Source organism: Silene latifolia, chromosome Y (genome assembly GCF_048544455.1).
Source record: "Silene latifolia isolate original U9 population chromosome Y, ASM4854445v1, whole genome shotgun sequence".
In the NCBI taxonomy this organism is placed as follows: domain Eukaryota; kingdom Viridiplantae; phylum Streptophyta; class Magnoliopsida; order Caryophyllales; family Caryophyllaceae; genus Silene; species Silene latifolia.
In genome coordinates this window covers 313,593,195-313,614,118 of record NC_133538.1, presented here as the reverse complement: position 1 = coordinate 313,614,118, position 20,924 = coordinate 313,593,195, and the positions used below count along the sequence as shown (strand labels likewise).

At 37.7% G+C, this 20,924-nt stretch overlaps 1 protein-coding gene across 1 annotated transcript in view; it reads left to right on the top strand.

The window, feature by feature from the left end:
- Positions 1 to 20,924, top strand: part of LOC141633650 (midasin-like) — a 35,608-nt gene that overhangs the window by 10,959 nt on the left and 3,725 nt on the right. Inside the window, exons 23-71 of the mRNA XM_074446077.1 lie at positions 101 to 155; positions 964 to 1,114; positions 1,740 to 1,813; positions 2,327 to 2,474; positions 2,636 to 2,734; positions 2,826 to 2,926; positions 3,068 to 3,157; positions 3,233 to 3,298; positions 3,406 to 3,570; positions 3,702 to 3,909; positions 4,643 to 5,529; positions 5,753 to 7,264; positions 7,700 to 7,892; positions 7,971 to 8,036; positions 8,706 to 8,776; positions 8,864 to 9,112; positions 10,021 to 10,156; positions 10,235 to 10,320; positions 10,423 to 10,508; positions 10,844 to 10,985; positions 11,077 to 11,166; positions 11,427 to 11,550; positions 11,627 to 11,781; positions 11,882 to 11,995; positions 12,722 to 12,868; positions 13,283 to 13,462; positions 13,552 to 13,737; positions 13,929 to 14,030; positions 14,140 to 14,364; positions 14,445 to 14,564; positions 14,736 to 14,817; positions 14,910 to 15,040; positions 15,298 to 15,462; positions 16,256 to 16,331; positions 16,430 to 16,542; positions 16,629 to 16,708; positions 16,804 to 16,917; positions 16,995 to 17,063; positions 17,187 to 17,343; positions 17,654 to 17,796; positions 17,882 to 17,991; positions 18,196 to 18,476; positions 18,653 to 18,907; positions 19,123 to 19,341; positions 19,455 to 19,613; positions 19,726 to 19,944; positions 20,118 to 20,405; positions 20,493 to 20,624; positions 20,704 to 20,907. Of these exons, the coding sequence (XP_074302178.1) occupies positions 101 to 155; positions 964 to 1,114; positions 1,740 to 1,813; positions 2,327 to 2,474; positions 2,636 to 2,734; positions 2,826 to 2,926; positions 3,068 to 3,157; positions 3,233 to 3,298; positions 3,406 to 3,570; positions 3,702 to 3,909; positions 4,643 to 5,529; positions 5,753 to 7,264; positions 7,700 to 7,892; positions 7,971 to 8,036; positions 8,706 to 8,776; positions 8,864 to 9,112; positions 10,021 to 10,156; positions 10,235 to 10,320; positions 10,423 to 10,508; positions 10,844 to 10,985; positions 11,077 to 11,166; positions 11,427 to 11,550; positions 11,627 to 11,781; positions 11,882 to 11,995; positions 12,722 to 12,868; positions 13,283 to 13,462; positions 13,552 to 13,737; positions 13,929 to 14,030; positions 14,140 to 14,364; positions 14,445 to 14,564; positions 14,736 to 14,817; positions 14,910 to 15,040; positions 15,298 to 15,462; positions 16,256 to 16,331; positions 16,430 to 16,542; positions 16,629 to 16,708; positions 16,804 to 16,917; positions 16,995 to 17,063; positions 17,187 to 17,343; positions 17,654 to 17,796; positions 17,882 to 17,991; positions 18,196 to 18,476; positions 18,653 to 18,907; positions 19,123 to 19,341; positions 19,455 to 19,613; positions 19,726 to 19,944; positions 20,118 to 20,405; positions 20,493 to 20,624; positions 20,704 to 20,907 (9,025 nt within the window). The remainder of the gene's footprint in view (positions 1 to 100; positions 156 to 963; positions 1,115 to 1,739; positions 1,814 to 2,326; positions 2,475 to 2,635; positions 2,735 to 2,825; positions 2,927 to 3,067; positions 3,158 to 3,232; positions 3,299 to 3,405; positions 3,571 to 3,701; positions 3,910 to 4,642; positions 5,530 to 5,752; positions 7,265 to 7,699; positions 7,893 to 7,970; positions 8,037 to 8,705; positions 8,777 to 8,863; positions 9,113 to 10,020; positions 10,157 to 10,234; positions 10,321 to 10,422; positions 10,509 to 10,843; positions 10,986 to 11,076; positions 11,167 to 11,426; positions 11,551 to 11,626; positions 11,782 to 11,881; positions 11,996 to 12,721; positions 12,869 to 13,282; positions 13,463 to 13,551; positions 13,738 to 13,928; positions 14,031 to 14,139; positions 14,365 to 14,444; positions 14,565 to 14,735; positions 14,818 to 14,909; positions 15,041 to 15,297; positions 15,463 to 16,255; positions 16,332 to 16,429; positions 16,543 to 16,628; positions 16,709 to 16,803; positions 16,918 to 16,994; positions 17,064 to 17,186; positions 17,344 to 17,653; positions 17,797 to 17,881; positions 17,992 to 18,195; positions 18,477 to 18,652; positions 18,908 to 19,122; positions 19,342 to 19,454; positions 19,614 to 19,725; positions 19,945 to 20,117; positions 20,406 to 20,492; positions 20,625 to 20,703; positions 20,908 to 20,924) is intronic.

Genomic DNA, 20,924 nt, shown 5'->3' with positions numbered 1-20,924 from the left:
GTACGCAACATAGTGAGATGGGTTTTACATGGTTGTTCTATAACTCGGTTGCTTATGATTTCTTTGTGTTTCATTGACCTTTTCTTTTGAACTTGCACAGGTTTCTTATTCCCGAACTCCATCATTTTGTGGATCCTCTTATAAACTTCTGGGAGGTATGATTCTCTTGACTTCCATCTCCAGTGATTGGTTTATTTTTATTTGTACAAGTTCCAGGCATTATTTACATTTTTAAAAAAAATTCCGTCATTGATTTTAAAATTTAAATGAACTGCGGTCTTTGCCAGATAGAAAAGCATAACGGGATTATGCTGTGAGTAAGACTTCGGTTAGATTGTATATGTATATACTTTTATTTAGACCACATTTTATTACCATCATGCACAAACTTTAAAATATTAAGATGAGCTATTGAGATTCCTATTTTGAATGCAAAATTTATGTGCTTGGAGAAAGTTAATGCGTGGAATCGTGAATAGCTTGTTTGAGGAAGCGTAAGCCTCGTGACTGGCTTCCAAATACTTTCATCTTCCATAAAACATGTAACCACTTCTGATTTTGATGACGATGAGTAATCTCTTTGAGATGATTAGGAGTTTGAGACACACTGCTAGTGTTTGTCTTCTTTCATGTGCCTGGTAAGGGATGACTGAATTTCTTGGATGTTGAAATGACAAGTCATTGTGGCCTTTTAAGCCTTGTCTCATTTAGGCTTGAGCTGGTTTTCCCCTGTTATGGCTAAATATGTATTTATGTCTGGGAGGAGAATGTTGGAGAAGAATACCTATCCTCCTCTTAATTCTCAAAACCAAGGCCCTATTACTAAGTTAAGTAGATGTGGACGAATCTCGCTCTCTCGGAGTGTTACAACCCCACCACCACCTTAAAAATGCAATCCAAGGAAGGGCGCAAGTGTCTGTGTTCTGTCTTTCTGTGTTCTTAGAAGGTGTTTTTTTTCCACAGTGGTACAATCAGCTACAAACAGGCAGAACCCTAACTGTGAGGGACCTTCTTGCTTGGTTAGATTTTGTTGTGCACACGATGAAGAGCTTGCAGCCTGATTTTGCATTCCTTCATGGGGCATTCCTCGTTTTGCTAGATGGATTAAGCTTGGGTATGTGCTTTTTGTTTCTATGCTGCGGTTGAGATCTTTCACCAACTTACATCTACCGTAATTATCTATCTGTTGTTTTTAGCGGAGGACTAACTTTTGTATTACTCATAAGACGATTTAGTATTTGACTGACTGGGGATATTACCCCTTATCACTTCCTTGAATGGAGTTTTTTTTTTCCCATCTACATTTAGTAGTTATGTGTACAAAGTGTATTTCCTGGCTATAGCTTGTTAAGGATGTTAAAGGTCTTTCTACATAATTCAGATCTTGCTATACATCTGCTGGTATTATTTCAGATTCCTTTCATCAGTTTAGTCAGTGTGTGTGTATTTTACTTATAAACAAATAACTCTCAAACTGTCCACCTTTAAAGGTCACGTCTCTTTGGGTGCAAGAATGAAAGAGCTTAATAATATGGGGTTGAAACTTGAAAACGCTAGCTGAATAAGATGGGGATCACAACACATAATGACCACAAATAATATATAGTGGTAGAAAGATTCCGATGAGGAACTTTAAATACGGACAACCCCAGAAAGGAAACTGTGAGTTTTTAAGGTGGACAGAAAAGTTTGTCTTTTGCCATTTATTTTATATCTTTTTATTTTTTTATTTTTTCCAGGCACTAGTATATCAAAGAGTGAAGCTACTGAACTAAGAGAGAAATGTCTTGCCTATCTAGTGAAGCAACTCAAGGTTTTCTATTCAGCTAGATACTGTTTCTTTTTGTCCTTGTAGCTTTTTTGTCTCTGTTTCTAGACTGGTTATAAATGCCTTAAAACCCAGTTTTCCAAATGATTTGGTAATTCATAGCAAGTTAGTAGTACTTTATCAGTTATCTGACCAAATGGCTAGTGTTTGGGGCCTCTTTCTTTTTATGCTCTTTAGGTTGAGTGTATTCATACAATTATAGCTTCACTAGAGTTCTAACTTGAAAACTCTTATTATTGGAATGGAGATGTGGGACAACCACAATATTTTATTCAGTAGACGCGAAGCCGTTTTGCCGCATATTGACATCACTAAGATTTTTCCAGACATGTATGTGGACCTTTAGATAGAATATTTATTGCCAATAGTATCTATATTAGCGCTTCAAATATAAGGCTATGATGATACACAGTGCCAACTGCCAAGTGTTAGTTGTTTTGTGCACTTTGCTACTTGTGATTCTTGCTTATTCAGTTTCTTATATGTCTATTGTAACAGGGCCAGGATTCTTCCGTGGATGAGTCAAATCTGTCTCTGATGGAAAATTATGGTTGGGCGGAGATCACCACAACTACACCTTCTTCAGTGCATGACGAGATGCAATGTGATAATCTTTTTGGTATTAATCCTTTTTATATTGAGAAAGGTAACCATTATGAATCTCTGTTGGCTTTTAAATGTGCTAGTTAAATGACATTGTTAATCAATTTTATGGGATTATGCGCTTGTTCTTTTTTTCGTCCCTTAATGATAATGGTCACTGTATGTTTGGGAGATGCCCTAGTTCATGGTTACACTTCTATGTAGGCTGTGCACCCTTTGAACAGAAGGGTTTCGAGTTCTTGGCTCCTACAACTAGCAGAAATGTCATGCGGGTCTTGCGTGCTATGCAACTACGAAAGCCTGGTTTGTTTAGTTTTTCATTTAATGTTAACTTTGTTTTTTACCTGGTATATTATTTTTTTTCTTATTGGGTAATTGCTTTCAAAATCTCAAGTATTATTGGAGGGTAGCCCTGGAGTTGGGAAAACAAGTCTAATCTCGGCCATTGGGAAATTTTCTGGACACAATGTAGTGCGAATCAACCTATCTGATCAGGTCATAATCTTTCACCTTTTGCCATCCATTTGTGTTTTTGAATTGTTATTTTTTTTGTCTCTTCTGTAGGTTTGTAGGCGTTATGCGTTGTTTTATAGTTAATTTTGCATTAATTTTCATGTAGTTGTTGACTTTCTGCAGACTGATATCATGGATCTCCTTGGCTCAGACTTGCCTATCGAGAGCGAGGAAGGTCTGCAATTTGCTTGGTCTGATGGCATTTTACTTCAGGTAAACAAACCACCATCTTCCTTCATTATTTTTGTTAAAGCTTGTAATGCTTACTTCTGTTGTCTGGCTGTGCAGGCTCTGAAAGAGGGATCTTGGGTCTTACTGGATGAGATCAATTTGGCTCAGCAATCTGTTTTGGAGGTATCTATCACTCTCTGAATTTGTTACTTCATGTGTTTCGCTATTTATTTCACTCACATCCTATTCAATGCTGTTTCATCAACTCTATTCTGGTATTCATTGCACAGGGGTTAAATGCTATACTAGACCATAGAGCCGAGGTTTTTATTCCAGAGCTGGGCCGTTCCTTTAAGTGCCCATCATCTTTTAGAGTCTTTGCCTGTCAAAATCCTACTCATCAGGGAGGCGGGAGAAAAGGTCTTCCGAAATCATTTCTAAATCGGTTTACCAAGGTATGTGCTTAATTGTTTATGCTTACTGTCTATTCAGACTTTTTGTTGGCTCATTCCTTATCAGTTATCACTGAGACAGTCATGAAGTGAACCACTATGCCTTAAACCTCACATCTTTCTTCTTAAATCAGGTCTATGTAGATGAATTAAGTGAAAAGGATTATCATTTCATATGTCGCTCCCTCTTTCCAGCAATCCCCGAGTCCACACTTTCCAAGTTGATTTTGTTTAACAAGAGGTTATATGAGGACACAATGCTACATCGCAAGTTCGCTGTAGAGGGTTCTCCATGGGAGTTCAATCTCCGTGATGTGATTCGCTCCTGTCAGATAATTGAATGTATGCATATTCCCATGTTAATTTATTGTTCTATTTATCTACCCTTTTCTCAACTTTTTATTTAAGAAAAAGAAAACTATTTTAACATGTTTATCTATTTCTTACCTTTATTTTTATATTTGGGATATTCTCTCGTGTACCCCTGAACTTTTTCGTTTTCTATGGTGTACCCTTCGTTTTTCACAAAAAAACTTTGACCGACAATAATTCTCTGTTACGTATTCAGAAAATGGTAATTTTTTTTTTCAAACTAATTATCTCGTCAAGGCCTTCAATTTGAAAAAAAAATTCACCGCCTTTTGAACTCGTAGCCGGTAGTTATGGTTGGTCAAACATTTTTTAACGAATAAACTTTGATCGACCATAATTCCCGACTACGAGTTGAAACGTTGGTGATTTTTTTTTTTTCAAACGGAAGACCTCTTCAAGGCGGTCAATTTGAAAAAAAAAAATATCGTATTCTGAACTTGTAGCCAAGAGTTATTGACGGTCAAAGTTTTTTTGTATGAAAAGAGGGGTATATTATAGAAAATGAAAAAGTTGAGGGGTACACGAGAGAATATCCCTTTATATTTACTATCGTTTTAACATGTTATTTTCTTTATTCATATATTACTTTTCATGGCATTGGCGGGGTCAATTGAGGATTCATGTTAGCCGACCCCAAATCAATATGGGATAAGGGCGTGTCATGTTATGTTTAACTTTCCCTCTAAACTGTTTCATACTGCAGGTGCGCCAGAAAATCGGAAGAACGATTGTTTCTTGAATGTTATCTATTTGCAGAGGATGCGCACCATGAACGACCGAAGGGAGGTACTGCGGTTGTATGAACAAGTTTTCGGAACAAAGCCTTATATAAACCCCTACCCTCGCGTGGAGTTGGATGATAACTATCTACGAGTAGGAAGTGCGAGCATTAAGAGGAACCATATGCAGTCCATTAAGACTATTGGCAGTGAGCTAAAGATTCTACCAGGATTCCGAAATTCCCTGGAAGCTGCTGTACAATGTATTATGCAGCAATGGCTGTGCATCTTGGTTGGGCCCACAGCGTCCGGCAAGACATCAATGATAAGGCTGCTTGCCCACCTAACTGGAAATGTGCTGAATGAAATAAATCTCTCATCTTCGACTGATATATCTGAGTTACTTGGGTCTTTTGAGCAATACAATGCCTACAGAAATTTTGGTTCGATTGTCCATCAAGTTGAAGGTTTTGTGAATGACTATTGCAACTTGCAGTTAGATTCCTCAGCTGACAAGTTCCTAGGAGAGCGAAGTGATTTGATCACTAAATGGCTCCACTTTTCATCTAACGCACACTATGGTTATATGTCGAGGTCTGATAATGGCGACGACGGAAATTGGCGAGAATCTCTATCGTTGCTGGCTGAGATTATTGAACTTTTAATGTCAGTTTTACCGAGTCATATGTCAACTATTTCTTGGGGTTTGGAGGACCTGTCTAAAATTTTGCAAAAAGTTCATCAGCTGCAGGCAATTCAAAACAGACAGCCAGTTCCGGTGAAATTTGAATGGGCTGCTGGAATGCTGATAAAAGCAATTGAAAATGGAGAATGGATTGTGTTGGAGGACGCTAATCTCTGCAATCCAACGGTATTTCATTTTCATTTCAAGGCCTAGGCAACACCCTCGTTATGCCCATTGAGAAACATACTCTCTTATAAAAGAAATATTACCAAGGCCTTCATTAAAAAAAAAATCAAATAGAACTTTTGTTTACAAGTTTGCAGTATTGTTTTTCTTTGATTCTACGTTGTGTTTTAATATAAAGGTTTCACTCAATTCCTGATCTTTGTTTCTGACATATTTGTTGCAGGTTCTCGACCGCATCAATTCTTTAGCTGAATCGAATGGGTCAATTACTGTGAATGAATGTGGGAACATTGATGGAAAACCTTTAGTTCTCTTTCCACATCCTAATTTTAGGATGTTTCTTACAGTTAACCCAAGCCGTGGCAATGTTTCCCGGGCAATGAGAAACAGGGGGATTGAAATTGTTATGATGCAACCACACTGGCTGCTTGATACAAATGATGAGGAGAAGATCCAGGAACTTGAATTAGACGATGTTAAGATGTTTCTTGCTTTGTCCAACATTCCTACCAAGATTTTAGTTGATTCCATGGCCAAAGCACATATACATGCTAGGACTAAAGGTCTTCACCTCAATGTTGAAATTACATATCTAGAGCTGGGACGCTGGGTTCACTTATTCCAGCAGCTTTTGATGACAGGGAATGATCTTCTTTGGAGTCTTCTCAAGAGCTGGGAACATTCATATATTTCTTCATTAGGTGAATCTGCAGGATGGAATATTGTCGGCGAAGCTGAAGCCTTATATTTGACTAAAATCTATTCTTCATTTACTGAAGGAAACAACTTTAGCAATTGTCACGATGAACAGTTGTCTCTTTGTTTGCCTGGTGGCTGGCCCGCATCATTGAAACTTACAGATTTTGTCTGGTATTCGAAGGGTGCTTGTGTGCAACAAGATTGCATTTATCTGGGATATCTTGGGGCGCAGTATGCATCACAACAACTTATGAGCTCCAAGAAGGACTACTCGCTTAACTGCCACAGGTCAAAGTCAATATATTTAGTGAACTGGAAGGAATTGCAGACATTTATGTATCCTAAGGGCATACATGGTGAAACTATCAGTTATACTATGGGCAGTGACGTTGATGCTGTGAAAACCAGTGAAAGGATACATTTTGCAATTGATTGGGTTATGGAGCAAGTTACTGGACCAATTGATATTGAGCTAAATCTTCTTTGGTTTAGCTGGTTTAATTGTCAATTGCAACCCTTCTGTAAGCTGTTTGGTTCTATGGAAGGTTTGCTCAAAAGAGAACTAGAACATCCAATTTGGAAATCCATCTTTCAGATACGTGATGAGGTTGTTTGTCATAGAAATATGGATGTTGACTTGCGTTCAATGCCATTGCTTGATTTGGAGTCAGTTGATGTTTTGGAAAGAGTATCGATATCTTGTGCGAAACGTCTTTCAAATGCTATTAGAAGTGTTGGATTATTAAGAGCGAGCTTACATCAATGGAGTCGTGAGGTCAATTGCACCGACAAAGATTTGAAAGCTTTGATTCAGTCTTTGCAGAAGCTGGAAGAAGAAGTGCTTGCTGCGATGATTGAATCCCCGATTTTTGATAGTCTACATCAGACCTATATCAATCTTCTTGAAGTGCACATTTTTCTTTGGAATGCTGTTTCATCTTCACAGTTTGAATCTCTGCTAGTTTATTGGCGTGCATTGATCAAGATTGTGCTTAAATTGAGAATACTCTTCCCAGATGCAATAGAGAATGTGTGGGTACGTTCCATACTTCCATATGCTTAACGTTTCATATACCCCGCACTTTAAAGGCGGAGTGGGGATCGGAAACAAAGCCTTTTATCTAAAAGAAAATTAGTTCTCTCTATTAATCTTGCCATGATACTCTAACTAATATGCATGGTATTAAATATCTACCGTGAGTCCGTGACACATATGCGTGGTATTAAGTATCGACCGTGACCGGATTATTAAGGTTGAAGTGTTGAACTGTTGAAGGTTATATTTTGAGGCAGTATTTGCCTGATTTATAGCACAATACTGTGACAAACGGTTCTGAGATCCTCAAACCGAGATCCAGTACCATGCTAATGTGCAGTGGTTTCAAAAGCAGTATTATTCAGTCAATATAGTCCATTGGATATTTGGATTTGCTCTCCTAACCAAAGCTTAATTTATGTATTTATTATGCAGAATAATCTTGGCATGATGTCAACCAATCTAAGTCGAAGACTACCTTATTCGTTGAGCTCAGAGAAGTCCTTATTATGGGCGTATGGCGGACATCCTTCATTGCCCCAATCTGCTGTCATATTCTACAAACTACAGCAATTTGTTGCCTTCACCAAGCTAGTCTGGCCTAGTAAAATTATTTCCACGAATCAGAGTAAGTATGCTTTGTATATGTATTAGTTTTAATAAAAGTTGCAAGCGTGCTTTCTGCTGAAAACGTTGATTTTTGTAGTTGATCTTCTCATTTCTGGGATTGCAACGTCAACCAAGCCAGATCTTCGGTTTCTTGCAATGCAAGGTAAGACGCAAGCCTCCGTGATGTCTCTTTGTTTCTTGTAAGACGTGTATGCCTTTGAATTGTATAGTAGATTCTTTTTTATGTTGGCATTCACACTTGAAAAGCAGTTTCTGGGTTCACTGTGATATGTTGGCATCTGTTTTACACATGAATCAAGATCTATTTTTTGGATTGTTATTCCTGAAATGAATGCCATTTTGGAGCTATGATTGGTTGCATGGTGCTAGTACATGGTATACAGGTTATCTCTTCATTGGTTGATTACGGCTAAGATTTACTGTTATCTCTTCGTTAAACTTGGCAAACCTTAAGCACAAGAAAGTATGAATGATTGAAGAAAACTGCTATGCTGACTGTACCTTTTACTGATCAAAACTCTTGGCTGGCAACTAAGTTAAATGTTTTGTCATAGTAATGATGTTCAAAAACATCAGTTAGTGTGAAGCTGAAGTATGAATTTAAGTTCCATTAATATGAAATAAATCTGGTGAATGATTGTACAACTACTGCTCCAAACAATGAACAAGAGTTCTAGAGAGCGGGTTTAAGAAATATTATTGTTTCGGTTTTTGCTTATTTTTCTTTAAAAAAAATGGTCCATGTTCAGTTTTGTAGTGTGTCCGTTGCATTTAAAGCCCACAAATACTCAATATCTCTCTTGGGATGTAGGTGTTTGCATGACATCTTGTCTTGACAGAAATGTGGAAAATGTTGCCGAGCGGCTAGAGGAGATGTATCTGGTACGCACCAATGCCTAATCATACTGGATTTTTTGAGGGAGGAGTCGGTATTATTGTTTTATCTAACATTATTTCTCTTTTGTAAAGATGTTATTGAATAGATACGAAAGTGAGAAGAACAAATTGGAGATGAATGCCGCTTCTCCAACAACCGCATATGCTCTGGCTGCTTCTGAATGCTGTACTATTATTCCGGAAGTAATGTGCAACATGTCTGGTTTCGAGACTTGGATGGAAAGTATTCCAATTGCTGATGACACAAGCCTTTTACTAGATTTGTTATTGCTTGAAGATCTTTCAGAAATTGTCCTTGCTGATAGAAGCGACATGGAATTGGTAAGATTGATATGTCTCACCATTTGTAATACAGTTCCCGTTTTATTCTTCAACTGACTTATTAGAGCATCCGCAAAGGTGGGATTTTAGCTCCTCATTTGCGTTCTCTCTCTTCAAATGGACCTCCTCATTATTGCACCAAGTTCCCCAAATATTGGGATTCCTCTATTTTTAGAGGAGGTTCCCAAAAGAAAAAGTAAGGCAAATTGATGTGCTTTTTGGGGAGGTTCCCATATTTTGTATGTAAATTTATGTTGTTGGGGAACCTCATTATTGCAAAGATGTAGTTATAAAATGGGGAGGGTAGATAAAAAAGTTAGTGGAAAATGAGGTGGACGAATAAGAAAATGAGAGATAAAATATGGGGCACCTCACCTTTGCGGATGCTCTTAGTGTCCCTTGAAGTATTTCTTCGTGTACTATGTTGCATGGAAAATGACACTTGTCTTCCTAAATCTATTTATTGAGATTGTATTAAGATAACAAAGCAAGATAGTTAGCTACAATGTCCAGATTCATATTGAGATCATAAAATTATTTGCACGGTCAGTTTTCTGTCATTTTATATACCCGCGCCGGGGCTTCTATTTTGGATTAGATTTTTCGAAACGCTCTATGGTCCTTGTATAATAAGAAACGCTGGAAATGAGATTTATTCAGCAAACATACGGTATCTCACCATATTTTGCCATAGGATACTTCTCCTGATTCGTGTATTCTTAGCTGTCTTTAGCCAAGAAGGCTGTTTTTTTATTGCACTATGATATTCAAGTGCTCTTTCATGCTTATTTCTAGCTGTTTGTTGTTGGATATTAGTAGAGCATGTTTCTTGATATGCACTATCATTAAAGACAAGTTCTATTTTATGTTGGGTCGGCTAACCTATAATCTTTTGTTGCGAATTACAGCTTCTATCCGGGTTGAATGAGCGTCTAAAATATTCTTGTGACTACTCAATAAAGTATTCTTCGAGAACACCTTTAGACTTCGTACCTCATCAGGAAATGGTTTGGACAGTTGACGCATGGTCAGAAATTCCTGAAGGTAGAGTGTGTTTTATTTGACATCATAGTATCCTTTAGAAGTCTTAAATCTAAAAAAATTGTTCTATTTGTGATGCAGCTAGTTCAAAGGTTGTCAGCTCTGTTCATGCTATGTGGTGCAACTGGCATTCCTCCTTGTGGAACTGCCAATATGCCTTTAGTAAGGTATGCTCGTTTCATTCCTGTAAAGCAGTGGTAAATACATGTATATTACTAGCTTAATTGTGTGTATTTCAGCTTGAACTAAATTATCCACTCTTTATTCAGGAGCCTTCTGGAAGAAATGCTTTTGAGTTTGTGCTTCCCAGTATACTTGTCAAGCCTGTTAAAACGAAGACTGTTCACCTTACTATGTAAGAGACACGCAGAGAACTCTTATTTCCAATGTTGTTTGATTGCTTGTTCTCGTGTCCATATATTAAGATATAGAAGGTCATCTTTGTTTGTTAATTTGTTCATGGCTTTTGTATAATTTTGTTCATTCCTGAATGAAGAAAGTTTATATTCCATGCTGGGTGATTCAACGCTTTTGAGCTTCAGCTTCATTCTGTCCAAACATATTTTTTTCTCTAATCTTTTCTGGCTCTCAGTTTCTAACCCTTATAAGTTTTCCTGACAAAAACCTGTCGGGGTTGTCATTTGTTACTGGTTGCTGTGGTATCACATTTATAGATATTATGTTGTGCAGGAAGAAGGCGTTTGTGATGAAGGACTACCATTTACATCGTTTGAAGCTTAGGGTTGCTTCATTACATATTCTGCGTGGCGTCAGTCCTAGTAAAGATTTACATTACTCTCTTTTACATGCTGCTCGTTCATTGTTTCAGCAGGTATGCTATCTGTGATCCTGCTCATGTAGTTTTCTAAAACGCTAGATGTCTCTCTCTTTCTCTCTCTTAGCTTTGTATCCTTTGCTTTCAGATTATATCTGCCCACAGAAAGTCCTTCACTACCACAGACTTTGTGGCCATCAGTTCAGGTTTTGCGTCTCTACGAAAGAATGTCTCTAAGGTAGTTTGTTCTAGCTTCTTAAGTTATAATTTTGGTTCTTATGAACTTCAGACATCCAATATGTTACTTTGAAGTTTGAACTCTGCATTTTGGTATTGTTACAACTTACGAGTGTCTGACACTGCAACACGATAACTTCCATAAAGATAGTCATGTCTTTCACTCCGCACTGTGTCGTGTGTGATACTTGCGGTCGAGTTGAATTAACATATAATGTACTTGAGAAAGGTTTCATATTGTTTATTTGATACACATTGCAGGAAGTCGATGTTGAAGCTTTGGTTGCACTTCTTTCGTCATCGAGGCATAAGAGATTCCTCTCCCTCGTGAAACCATTCATTGAACCATTAGTCAAAGAAGTTTATATTACGGGCTCTTCAGATGGTAGTATTGGTATAGATTGTTTGTGTTAGTACTTGTACATGCTTACAGGAATTTTAACTTTTGGTTTCTTTTTTAGATTTATTGCTTCGGATTAGCTTTGCTTGGCTGAGACTTGGAGGACTACGGTTTCACCTTCTTCTTGCTTGTGATGAGCTTGATCCAGCTTTAAAATATAGTTCCAAGTATCAGAAGCTAGTAGAAAAATGTGATTCGCTTTCCTTGGAAATTGAGGTATTGATAATTTTGTTAGTGCCAGATTGTAATGCTTTGTTGAAAATTGGGTGTTCTACTTTTGTATGTTTATATATGGCTCTTTGTTTGATATTTTCAGGTCAGACAGCATTGTGATTATTTGGCGGGTTCACATTCTTCAAGAAAATCTGATGAAGAAAAAGCAAGGTTATTGGAAAAATATGAATTTGAGCGCAAACGTTTGCAGAAAAAGGTATAGGAAAATCTGTTAGTTTCCTTAGGGGTCGTTTGGTTCAACAAGTTGGAATGGAATGGAATGGAGTTTGATAGTATAGTAGTATGGGGTTCTAAATCCATACTTGCCTAAACTTGTTTGGTTCACCATAAATTATATAAGGGGGGAATGGAGTTTGAATCCAAGGTAGGAGGGTGGGTATGGGATTCCAAGGGGTTGGGGTGGAGTTAGAATCCATTGGGTATCTAACTTCATTCCAAATCACCCCAACCAAACACTAGAATGGATTGAATCCATTCCAATCCATTCCAAAAGCTCCAACCAAACACCCCCTTAGCACTTGATGGAACTTTGTCTTTATGTCTCTTTAATTCCATTATGGGTCAGAGATTTGTGATATATGCCAAACAGGCATGCAATTGTTTAAAGTGTTCGCTGTTTCTTTCTGTGAATACTCATTTGTCCTTTATCTCTGTGATATCCACTTTTTTTTGGCCCTTTTTCATTAAGAAATTGCAAACCTTGCACAAATGATTCAAACAGACTACAAACCGGTTTGCGCTTATTATTGTAATATAGCAGTCGGTTTTCATTACGCCCTTACAGGATGATTGTATACGCCCAACCCTCTTACCTTGCCATAGACGATCTGTAGCTAATATTAGAGGTGTACAAGAGTTTTTGAAGAATTTCTCATTTCCTAATTCATAGCTCTTTGCTAACTGATTGAACTTACACATACAGATTGTGTTTCGTTCGGATCCTGGAAAATTTTTCAAGTTGAAAGAGGAGTGTAGAGAGTTCTCTGAGAATGTCGAGCTAGGCTTAAAGCTTCTTCAGGAGACTAATATGACATTGCCATCACTTATTAGTCGAGCTAGTAACTGGCAGGTATGTCTTTCTGTCCCTCTTTATTATAACCTTCCCTCAACTCCTTTGGAGTAATGATCCTAAGTTACAAAAGTGACACTAGTTCACATGGTTCGCTAACGGTACACAATAGACATTATAGACCTTGTAAACATATTCAGGTTGGTACAGTTCTGGTAGTGTCATTTCGGAAATTTTTGCCATTCATGTCGAATCAAGTTAATTTGGATTAGAAAGTCACATTCGTGTTATTCTGTTTAAGTAGGGGTTAGGTCTGGTCAATACAGACTGGTCAGACAAGGTTGTTCAATTGAGCCTTAAATGGTGGCTAGTTTTCTTTTGGGTGTTTTTTAAGTTGTAGGTTGAAGACTGATTTTAAATGAGTATAGAATTATAGGTCAACCAAAATTTTGAATGTTGCATTGTTCCACTTAGGTCACAGCAAATCAGTTTGTGGGCCGCTTAGCCGAGGAGTATAGTAGTTATGTCGATATTATCCAGCCGATACAAGTTGCAGTGTACGAAATGAAACTAGGCATGTCATTGCTCTTAACAAATGCCCTGGAGAAGGATTTTCTTGGAAGAATACAAGGAAGCAAAGTTCATTGTATTATGGTATTGGGTGCCTTTCCACCAGCATTATATTTATTGTATACTATGTCATTTCTCATTGTCTATTATCTAATTTATGTAAGGTATTGCAGGATGCTATTTATTCATTCATGAGATTTCCCCACAAGTATCCTTTTGAGAGGCACATACAGCTTGACGTCCTTTCTCCCAAATATCCCATGTATACCATTGATTTATCTCTGTCTATTTGGAGGGAGAAGATGGAATTATTGAAGAAGCTTATCACTTCAACTGAAAAAGTTGATGGGGAAGAAAAGGTTAGTATCATGTTTGTCAAGGACTTGAAAAATATTTGCTAAAATCTGGGTTACCTAATCCGCTAAGTCCCAGCGAATAGTTGTTTTATATATTCTATCATGGTGCAAGATTATTTAATTGCATGCTCAGGCATATTCGTATCAATTATGCTACATTGGTTAGAATATTGAGTGATTGTATGCTGTTACAGGTTTCATCTTTTGAAGCCGAAGCTTCTTTATTTGATTGCATGCTCAGGCATGTTGTGTATACTGTCGCCAATACCAAAACATTGGATAATGCATCTTTCAGGGTAAGGATTTAATTTCTGAGAGCTCTTTGATTCTTGCGTCCTCTTTGGTGAGGATCTTTTAACTGGAGTTTCCCGGACACTCACTTTGCCACAATGTTTTGTGCATCAGATAATTGATAATGTTTTCAATTTCTTTACGAGCTGTTGGAAGGATGTGAAAGTTCTTGAAGAAACTAAAAGGGACAATGAAGCTCAATTGTACAAATTCAAACCTCGTGCCTTCAACCTTGACAATGTTTGTGAAATTGATTTGTCATCTCTAGGCAATGCATTCTCAAGCGATAGCTTCTCAGAGTGGAAGGAATTACTTCATGATGAAGAAAGCACTGAAAGGGTAAGTTTCAGTTTGTAAGCATGGTGGTAGTGTGTTAATACATTTTCACCATTTGTTGAGCAATCTACTTCGATTTGCAGAAGGAATCTACTGATCAGTCTGAAAGCTCTGGACAATGGAACATTGTTCCAGAGTCAGTGATGCACACCATGGTGAATGCACACAATCAGTTGTTTGGGTCAAGTAATCTCGCTGAACTTGTATGTTTTCAGGAACCTCGCCTTAGCCTCTTTTTTTCCTTGCATTTAGTGAGAGGGGCACTCAGTTTCTAATGAGTTTTTGTTTCATATCAATTCTGTTACTCTTTTCCAAGGGTACTGTTATAACATGAGATACGTATAGGCCCTACTAAATTAGTTCTTATTCTGCAGCCTGGCATTGTGCACTTTTCTGAAGCTGATAAGATACATTCTTTCATTAAAACTTACGCTCTTGGAACTTCTGTTGTCAAAGGTAGATTGTTATTTTTAAATCTGCCAAGTCAACATTGTTTCTCAGGATTCATCAAGTAAAATACAGGTTCTTCTTGTTCTCTCTGTTTCCAGATTTGACTGGAATTAATTCGTCCTCCTTGGATGGTCGGCTTGTTGCTGAGCATGTGTTCCGTCTTTGTCTGGAGCACGAGCAAAAGTTCCCAATTCCTGAGAAATTAACTGGGGTGCGGAATTTTTACAAGGTATTACAGTGACAATGTCCCCTGGAAGACGGTTATAGACTAAGATAATGTAAACCCAAATGTTATTCACGTAAATACTCGTATAAAAGAATTTGGTAGTCAAACTGCCTTACGTAAGTATATGGGTAAAATAAACTGCAATTTTACAATAATATGTAAAACTGCCTTACGTAAGTATGTACTATGAGGCTATTATCGTGGATAACAACTCTCACTTTTTTGTGATAATGTTGCTGATAAATTTTCTTCTTCTTCAGGATTCAAATCCTCCTGTCGTAGCAGGCATGATCCAGTCGCTCCTTGCTCTAAGGGAAGATGTTCTTTCCCTTTTGAAGGTGAGGGATGAAGATCAAGGATTGCAAAAAATCCTAGATATTACAGAAATGCTCTTGGCTCTTCCCCCAAGTACCTCTGTTGGCCAGGTAAATTTAAACTGCTTATTGGAGATAGATTTTGATATTTGCTATCCTTTTTTTTTTTTTTTGATGACTAGGGGGTTGAATCCCCCCGGGCCCATGCATTCCCGCACCACCACATGGACCATGTAAGCCACCCCCTTCGGGGGCTGCAGTGGCCAAGTGATCATCGTCCTAGCTGGTAGTTGAACCCGGGAGTCGGGACCTCTCAACTCCTGCATTTCTGCAAGCTTCAAAGTTTAACCCGGCTACTCTTTTGGACTAACACCACTTGATTTATCCTTTTTTATTAATTTAAATGAAAACTACTTACAAAGAGCTATCCCTATAGGTAAAGATGCACCGTGAATTTCCTCTTGGAATATTTAAAGCTAAAAAAATCTGATATTGGATTCTTTTTTATGTTTGCAATGTCTTCTTTGCCTCTACAACAACATTAGAGCCTTAATCCCAAAATGATTTGGGGTCGGCTGACATGAATCTTCTTTGCCTCTATTTTCGAAAAAATTCACCGACAAGTTTGGAACGCTCTGCAGCAAAAATTCTAATTTTTTCTAGTCTTCAGAACTCCCAGTAAATGCATCGACAATTAATGGAACTTAACTTCATAAAACGGAAAAAATGCATCGACAATCTAATTAGAATTTTTTCTAGTCTTCAGCACTCCCAGATTTATTTTAATTGATTTGTTTTGATAAGTTGGTGGAGATAGACAGGTAGTTACTATGGTAGAGTTCAACTTTCAGCCAATTGCATTCTAATGTTGCTTGTACTTATCGTATTTGTTGCCGTACTTAAGGCTCTCTCAGGCCTGCAATTTCTTGTCAGCCGAGTCAAGTCTCTACAGGAAAATGGAGCCAGGCTTCCTTTAAATGGTGGGCACTTCGATCTTTTGGTCAAGCAAGAGTTCATAATTTTTATTTTTGCCAAGATTTGAAACAGTGACTTACTCTGTTTGGGTGTATTGTGACAGATAAACTGGAACGTATACTATCTCTGATTTCCTCTTTTCGAACGATGGAGTTCGATACATGGGAGACGATACTGGATGAAGTACTTGTCCAATTCGAGATGAATGCTGGAAAGGTGATTGTGTGCTTTACTTTATGTTAGCCGAGTTCTTGTCATATCATGTATTTATGGTGTTAAACTTTTTCACTTTCCTTTTGCAGTTATGGTTTCCTTTGTATTCAGTTCTCCACCGGAAGAATGGTGCTGATATTGCGGAGTATGCTCAGTCCACCTTGCAAAGGTAGTGGTGTTAATGTAGTTTGAAAATAGAAGTAACTTTATTTGTAGTGAAGTTAGTCACTTGTAATATAATGTGGACTGATTATCTTTCTGCAGCTTAGAGGAGTTGATTCGGACATCCAGCTTGGGTGAGTTTAGAAGGCGGTTACAGCTTATCCTTTCATTTTATGGACAACTTAATGCTGGATTATACCTTGGAGCATACACGAGGTACGTGGTTCTCGTAGCTTCTTTTCATTTAAGTGGGATCCGTATTTGAAATTCAAACTTACCGAACTTTTATGCAGTTGTACGGATAAGGAAAGTAGAGATATTCTCTACAATGTGTTCGGCTTTTATGTACAATCGCTACCAACGTGAGTTCATTTTATTGCCGCGGTTCTCTTTCCACTGTTTCAATCTTTCTTTCTTAAATTTTGTTAGTTTTATTTTGGGAGGGAAGGATTAAACGTGGGTGCTTCTTTGATTTATTTATTCAGTGTCATGAAGCACATTGAAACCAGCACAAGAAGTATAAAAAAGGAGCTTCAGGATCTTGTGAAGCTGTGTCGATGGGAGCGTCCTGAGAAGCACTTTTACTTGGAGAACTCCAAAAGGAACCGCCAAAAGCTGAAGAGGATTATGCAAAAATACACCGTGCGTAAATCATTTTGCATGCAATTTTTTTTATTCCAGCAGTGTTAGCTAGCTCCGGCCAAGGGTGGGGGCGCGCTATTCGGAACTTAAGCTTATGCATGCTCTAATGAATTATTTTATATTATTTCTTTTCTATTAATTAATAGATTATTTCAGTTATGAATCTAATGGGAAGAAATACCCAATGCTAATAGGCTCTTGGTTGTTTCACATGGCATTCAGATAATTTACCTTTAGTCATTTCTGTCTTTCGTTTGTACTCGTTGAATAAAAGGAGTTTATACGTGCCTTCAACCTTTATGTATTGTAGGATGTGCTCGAGCAGCCAGTTATGCTCGTTCTTACTCAGGAATCTGCTCGAAGAAGTTTGAAATCTTTAAAAATTGGCCACGCCACTGTCAAGAGTGGAGAACTCTCAGCTTTTGACATGTCGCAATTTAGTGATGTTAACAGGTGGTTGTTAATTATTATCATCTGATGCTTACACTTCATTTCAGAATTGTTAAACGCTTGTTTTTACATGATAAATTGTGTGTAGGGTTGTATGGTATGATGATTGGAAGAACAAGTTTGATAATGCTGTGCAGCGCCTGCAACTTGGAAGATTGAGGACACAGTCTGCAATTCCTTTATCTAATGATTTGAAAGGTTATTTATTTACTAAAATGCTCGTTTACTTGTGTACCTGTCAGAGAAATAAACATAATTACTAATCTTTTACATTTAATATGATTTTTACGGGGTGTTCGGTGGTATTATAAATCTTTTTTTCTCCGTGCTATAAAATGTGCTCGTCGTGCCAATTTTACCATTGTTCTTTAACCTGTCTAAATTTCTTTTTTTTTTTTGCAGTGGATAGTATTGCTGAAGGGTGCAATGGTATTTTGAAGTGTCCAGGGCAGACTTACGAAGGATATTGGAGTAGCGCATGGTATAGCCTTGAAACAATATGTAGAACTGTGGTGGAAACTGCAGAAATATGGAAGGAAGAAGGAAAGTTACAAGTGAAAACACGAGCATTCACTGATCTTCTAAAGCTTTTGGAAAGTTCCGGATTGTCAAAACACAAATCGAGTCTTCTAAAGCTGCTGGAAAGCAGTACATTGTTCAAGTCAAAGCCTGGCATGTTGGATGTAAGGATATTATCACATCAGATTTCTTTTTATGCATCTTTTTTACTCATATTCATTTGTTTAGATAGAAGCTGTCTTACAATGCTTTCTGGATCTGGGAGTTGAAATTCAATATTCTACCATTTGAGCTCGCATTCGACATCATGTTACTTGGTTCTAAGACTGCAAATTTGCAGGATCAAAATGAAAGGTGTCAATCAGATAGGTGGTTCTTTCTGCCTGCCTATAATGTGAACCATTTGCTGGTGAAGCTTGAAAGCTTGTCTTCTCAAGAAACTGATGTTGCTTCCTACCGATCCAAAAGTTCAAACAATACGAGTTTGGAAGAGAGGTGGAGATGTGCTAATCTTCACTACTTCAAGAGTCTGGCATCTGTGAAAAATCTAGAACAGATGTCCCTTAATTTTCACAAGGATTTCAATCCTGATCAGGTAAATGTCACAGAGGAGCTAAGATGAAGATATTACTTTATTGCTTTTTAACTCTTCGATTCAGGCTATCTAGTTGTATTAAAAATTTGTAGTAAAGATGCTTAAATAATAAAGACTATTTTGTGGACTTGGTAACTGCTGATTTCTAAATTGTAATGAACCAATATTGCTAGGACGTATCACTTTTAATACGAAGTGTCTTCTAATCCTTGCAGGTTAATCGATCAAGCAGCTTTCTTGGACACCTAATGATAAATCAAATGGAGCAACGTGCTACTGCTTATGATTTTACCAGGCGTTTGAAAGACTTCAGAGAATTCAGTCACTGTTTAAAAAAGCTATCAGTCAGTTGTTCACTGACTGAGGGACACGATAATGGAGTTGCTACGTGTTCCAACCAACATGTTCTTCTCCGATGCATGTGGCAGCAAAAAGTAACCATTTGTTCTCTGAGAATTTCCAGACTGGATTACGTACTATGTGTCGTCGATTCATTTCTGTTACTTTTTTTAACTTTGTTTTATGATTTTTTGTCAACCTTTTGCAGGAACTGTTTGATACCTTGTGTTCAACATTGAATGAAGAATCCTTGATGTTTGAAACAATTCAAAGTACTCATTTGAGTACCTGTCAAAACATCAAAACTGCAGCAGATGACGTCCTTACCTTCATTAAGGAAAAGAATCAGTTAGCTGAGGATTCTAAGGTGGGAATGTGATCTTACTGTCAATAGCACTCTTCATTCTTCCCTATCTTCCTCCAATCTTTAGAGAGTATTTTGACAAAGCTTTATCATTTTTCAATATGAATTTTCACAGGCATACTTAGATGGTGAATTACTTGGTGCTGGTCCATCTATAAAACTTACAGCTCAAATGCGGGCTATTGTGATTACCAAGGATATGGAGCAATCCATCGCTCAGAATTTTCGGTTCATAAGAGAGCTTCATGAGGATCTTCTTGCTTTGCGTGAGAAGGGAATGAACAAGAGGGCAATCGATATTCTGCTTGAGCATCTTCAGGATATATTTGATAAGGTATATAAACTCCATGTATGTATATATGTAAATATTTATATATTTATTGATTTTATTCCAATGTCGTTGTAGCTCCTAACTTATATTTTTTGTGTGTATCCCAATTATTGTTGCATGATTCATTTCAATTGGCTACCCCTATTGAGAGAGCTTATTTTATGTCTGAATTGCAGGCACAGGACTTTGAAAAGCTGTTCCTTTCCTCTGAGCAGCATGGCAAACAACCATTGTCACCGCAAGGTCTATCTGAAATGGAAGCTGAAATGTATTCCTGTGTCAATAGTACATGCATTTATATCACCAATGCACTTCAGAAAATAGGTTCTTGGAGTAACAGGGGTGATCCTGCCGAAGCGTCATCAGACAATATCAACTCAGGGAAACATCTCTTCGATTCGTATGTAGCAGATCTACAACTGGACCTTATAAGCCAGGAACTTGAAAATATAATGACTTCTGCTGTAAGGCTTCATATTCAAGCCTGTTAGTGTAGTTTGATGTAATAGTTTTTTATCTATTTGTGCACTAATGAAATCTTCTTCATCTAGGGCAAACTGGCAAATGTGTATGGCCTATCTCGGAAAATGGGTCAGCAATTTATTCGTCTTGAAGAACTCTTGACACTGGCACTGACCTTCTGTGATGGTCTTTTGCATGACTTTTTGGCTGTCCACCAATTGGTATGTATACTCCCTACGACTTGTCTAATTGGTGATATTATGTGATGTATCATAATCCTAACTGAGTCTGCACGTGCAGGTATCTTCTCTGACCCATAACCTTGCCGAGGTATTTGCTTGCTTGTTTTCTGAAGGCTACGGGACACCTGCTGAAGACCAAGTTGATGACGCTGGTGATAAAACCGAAGATGTTAGTGGGACTGGCATGGGAGAAGGTGTTGGAGTGAAAGATGTTAGTGACCAAATAACTGATGAAAATCAGCTATTGGGAACTTCTAAAGAGGTATTTATTGCGCCCAA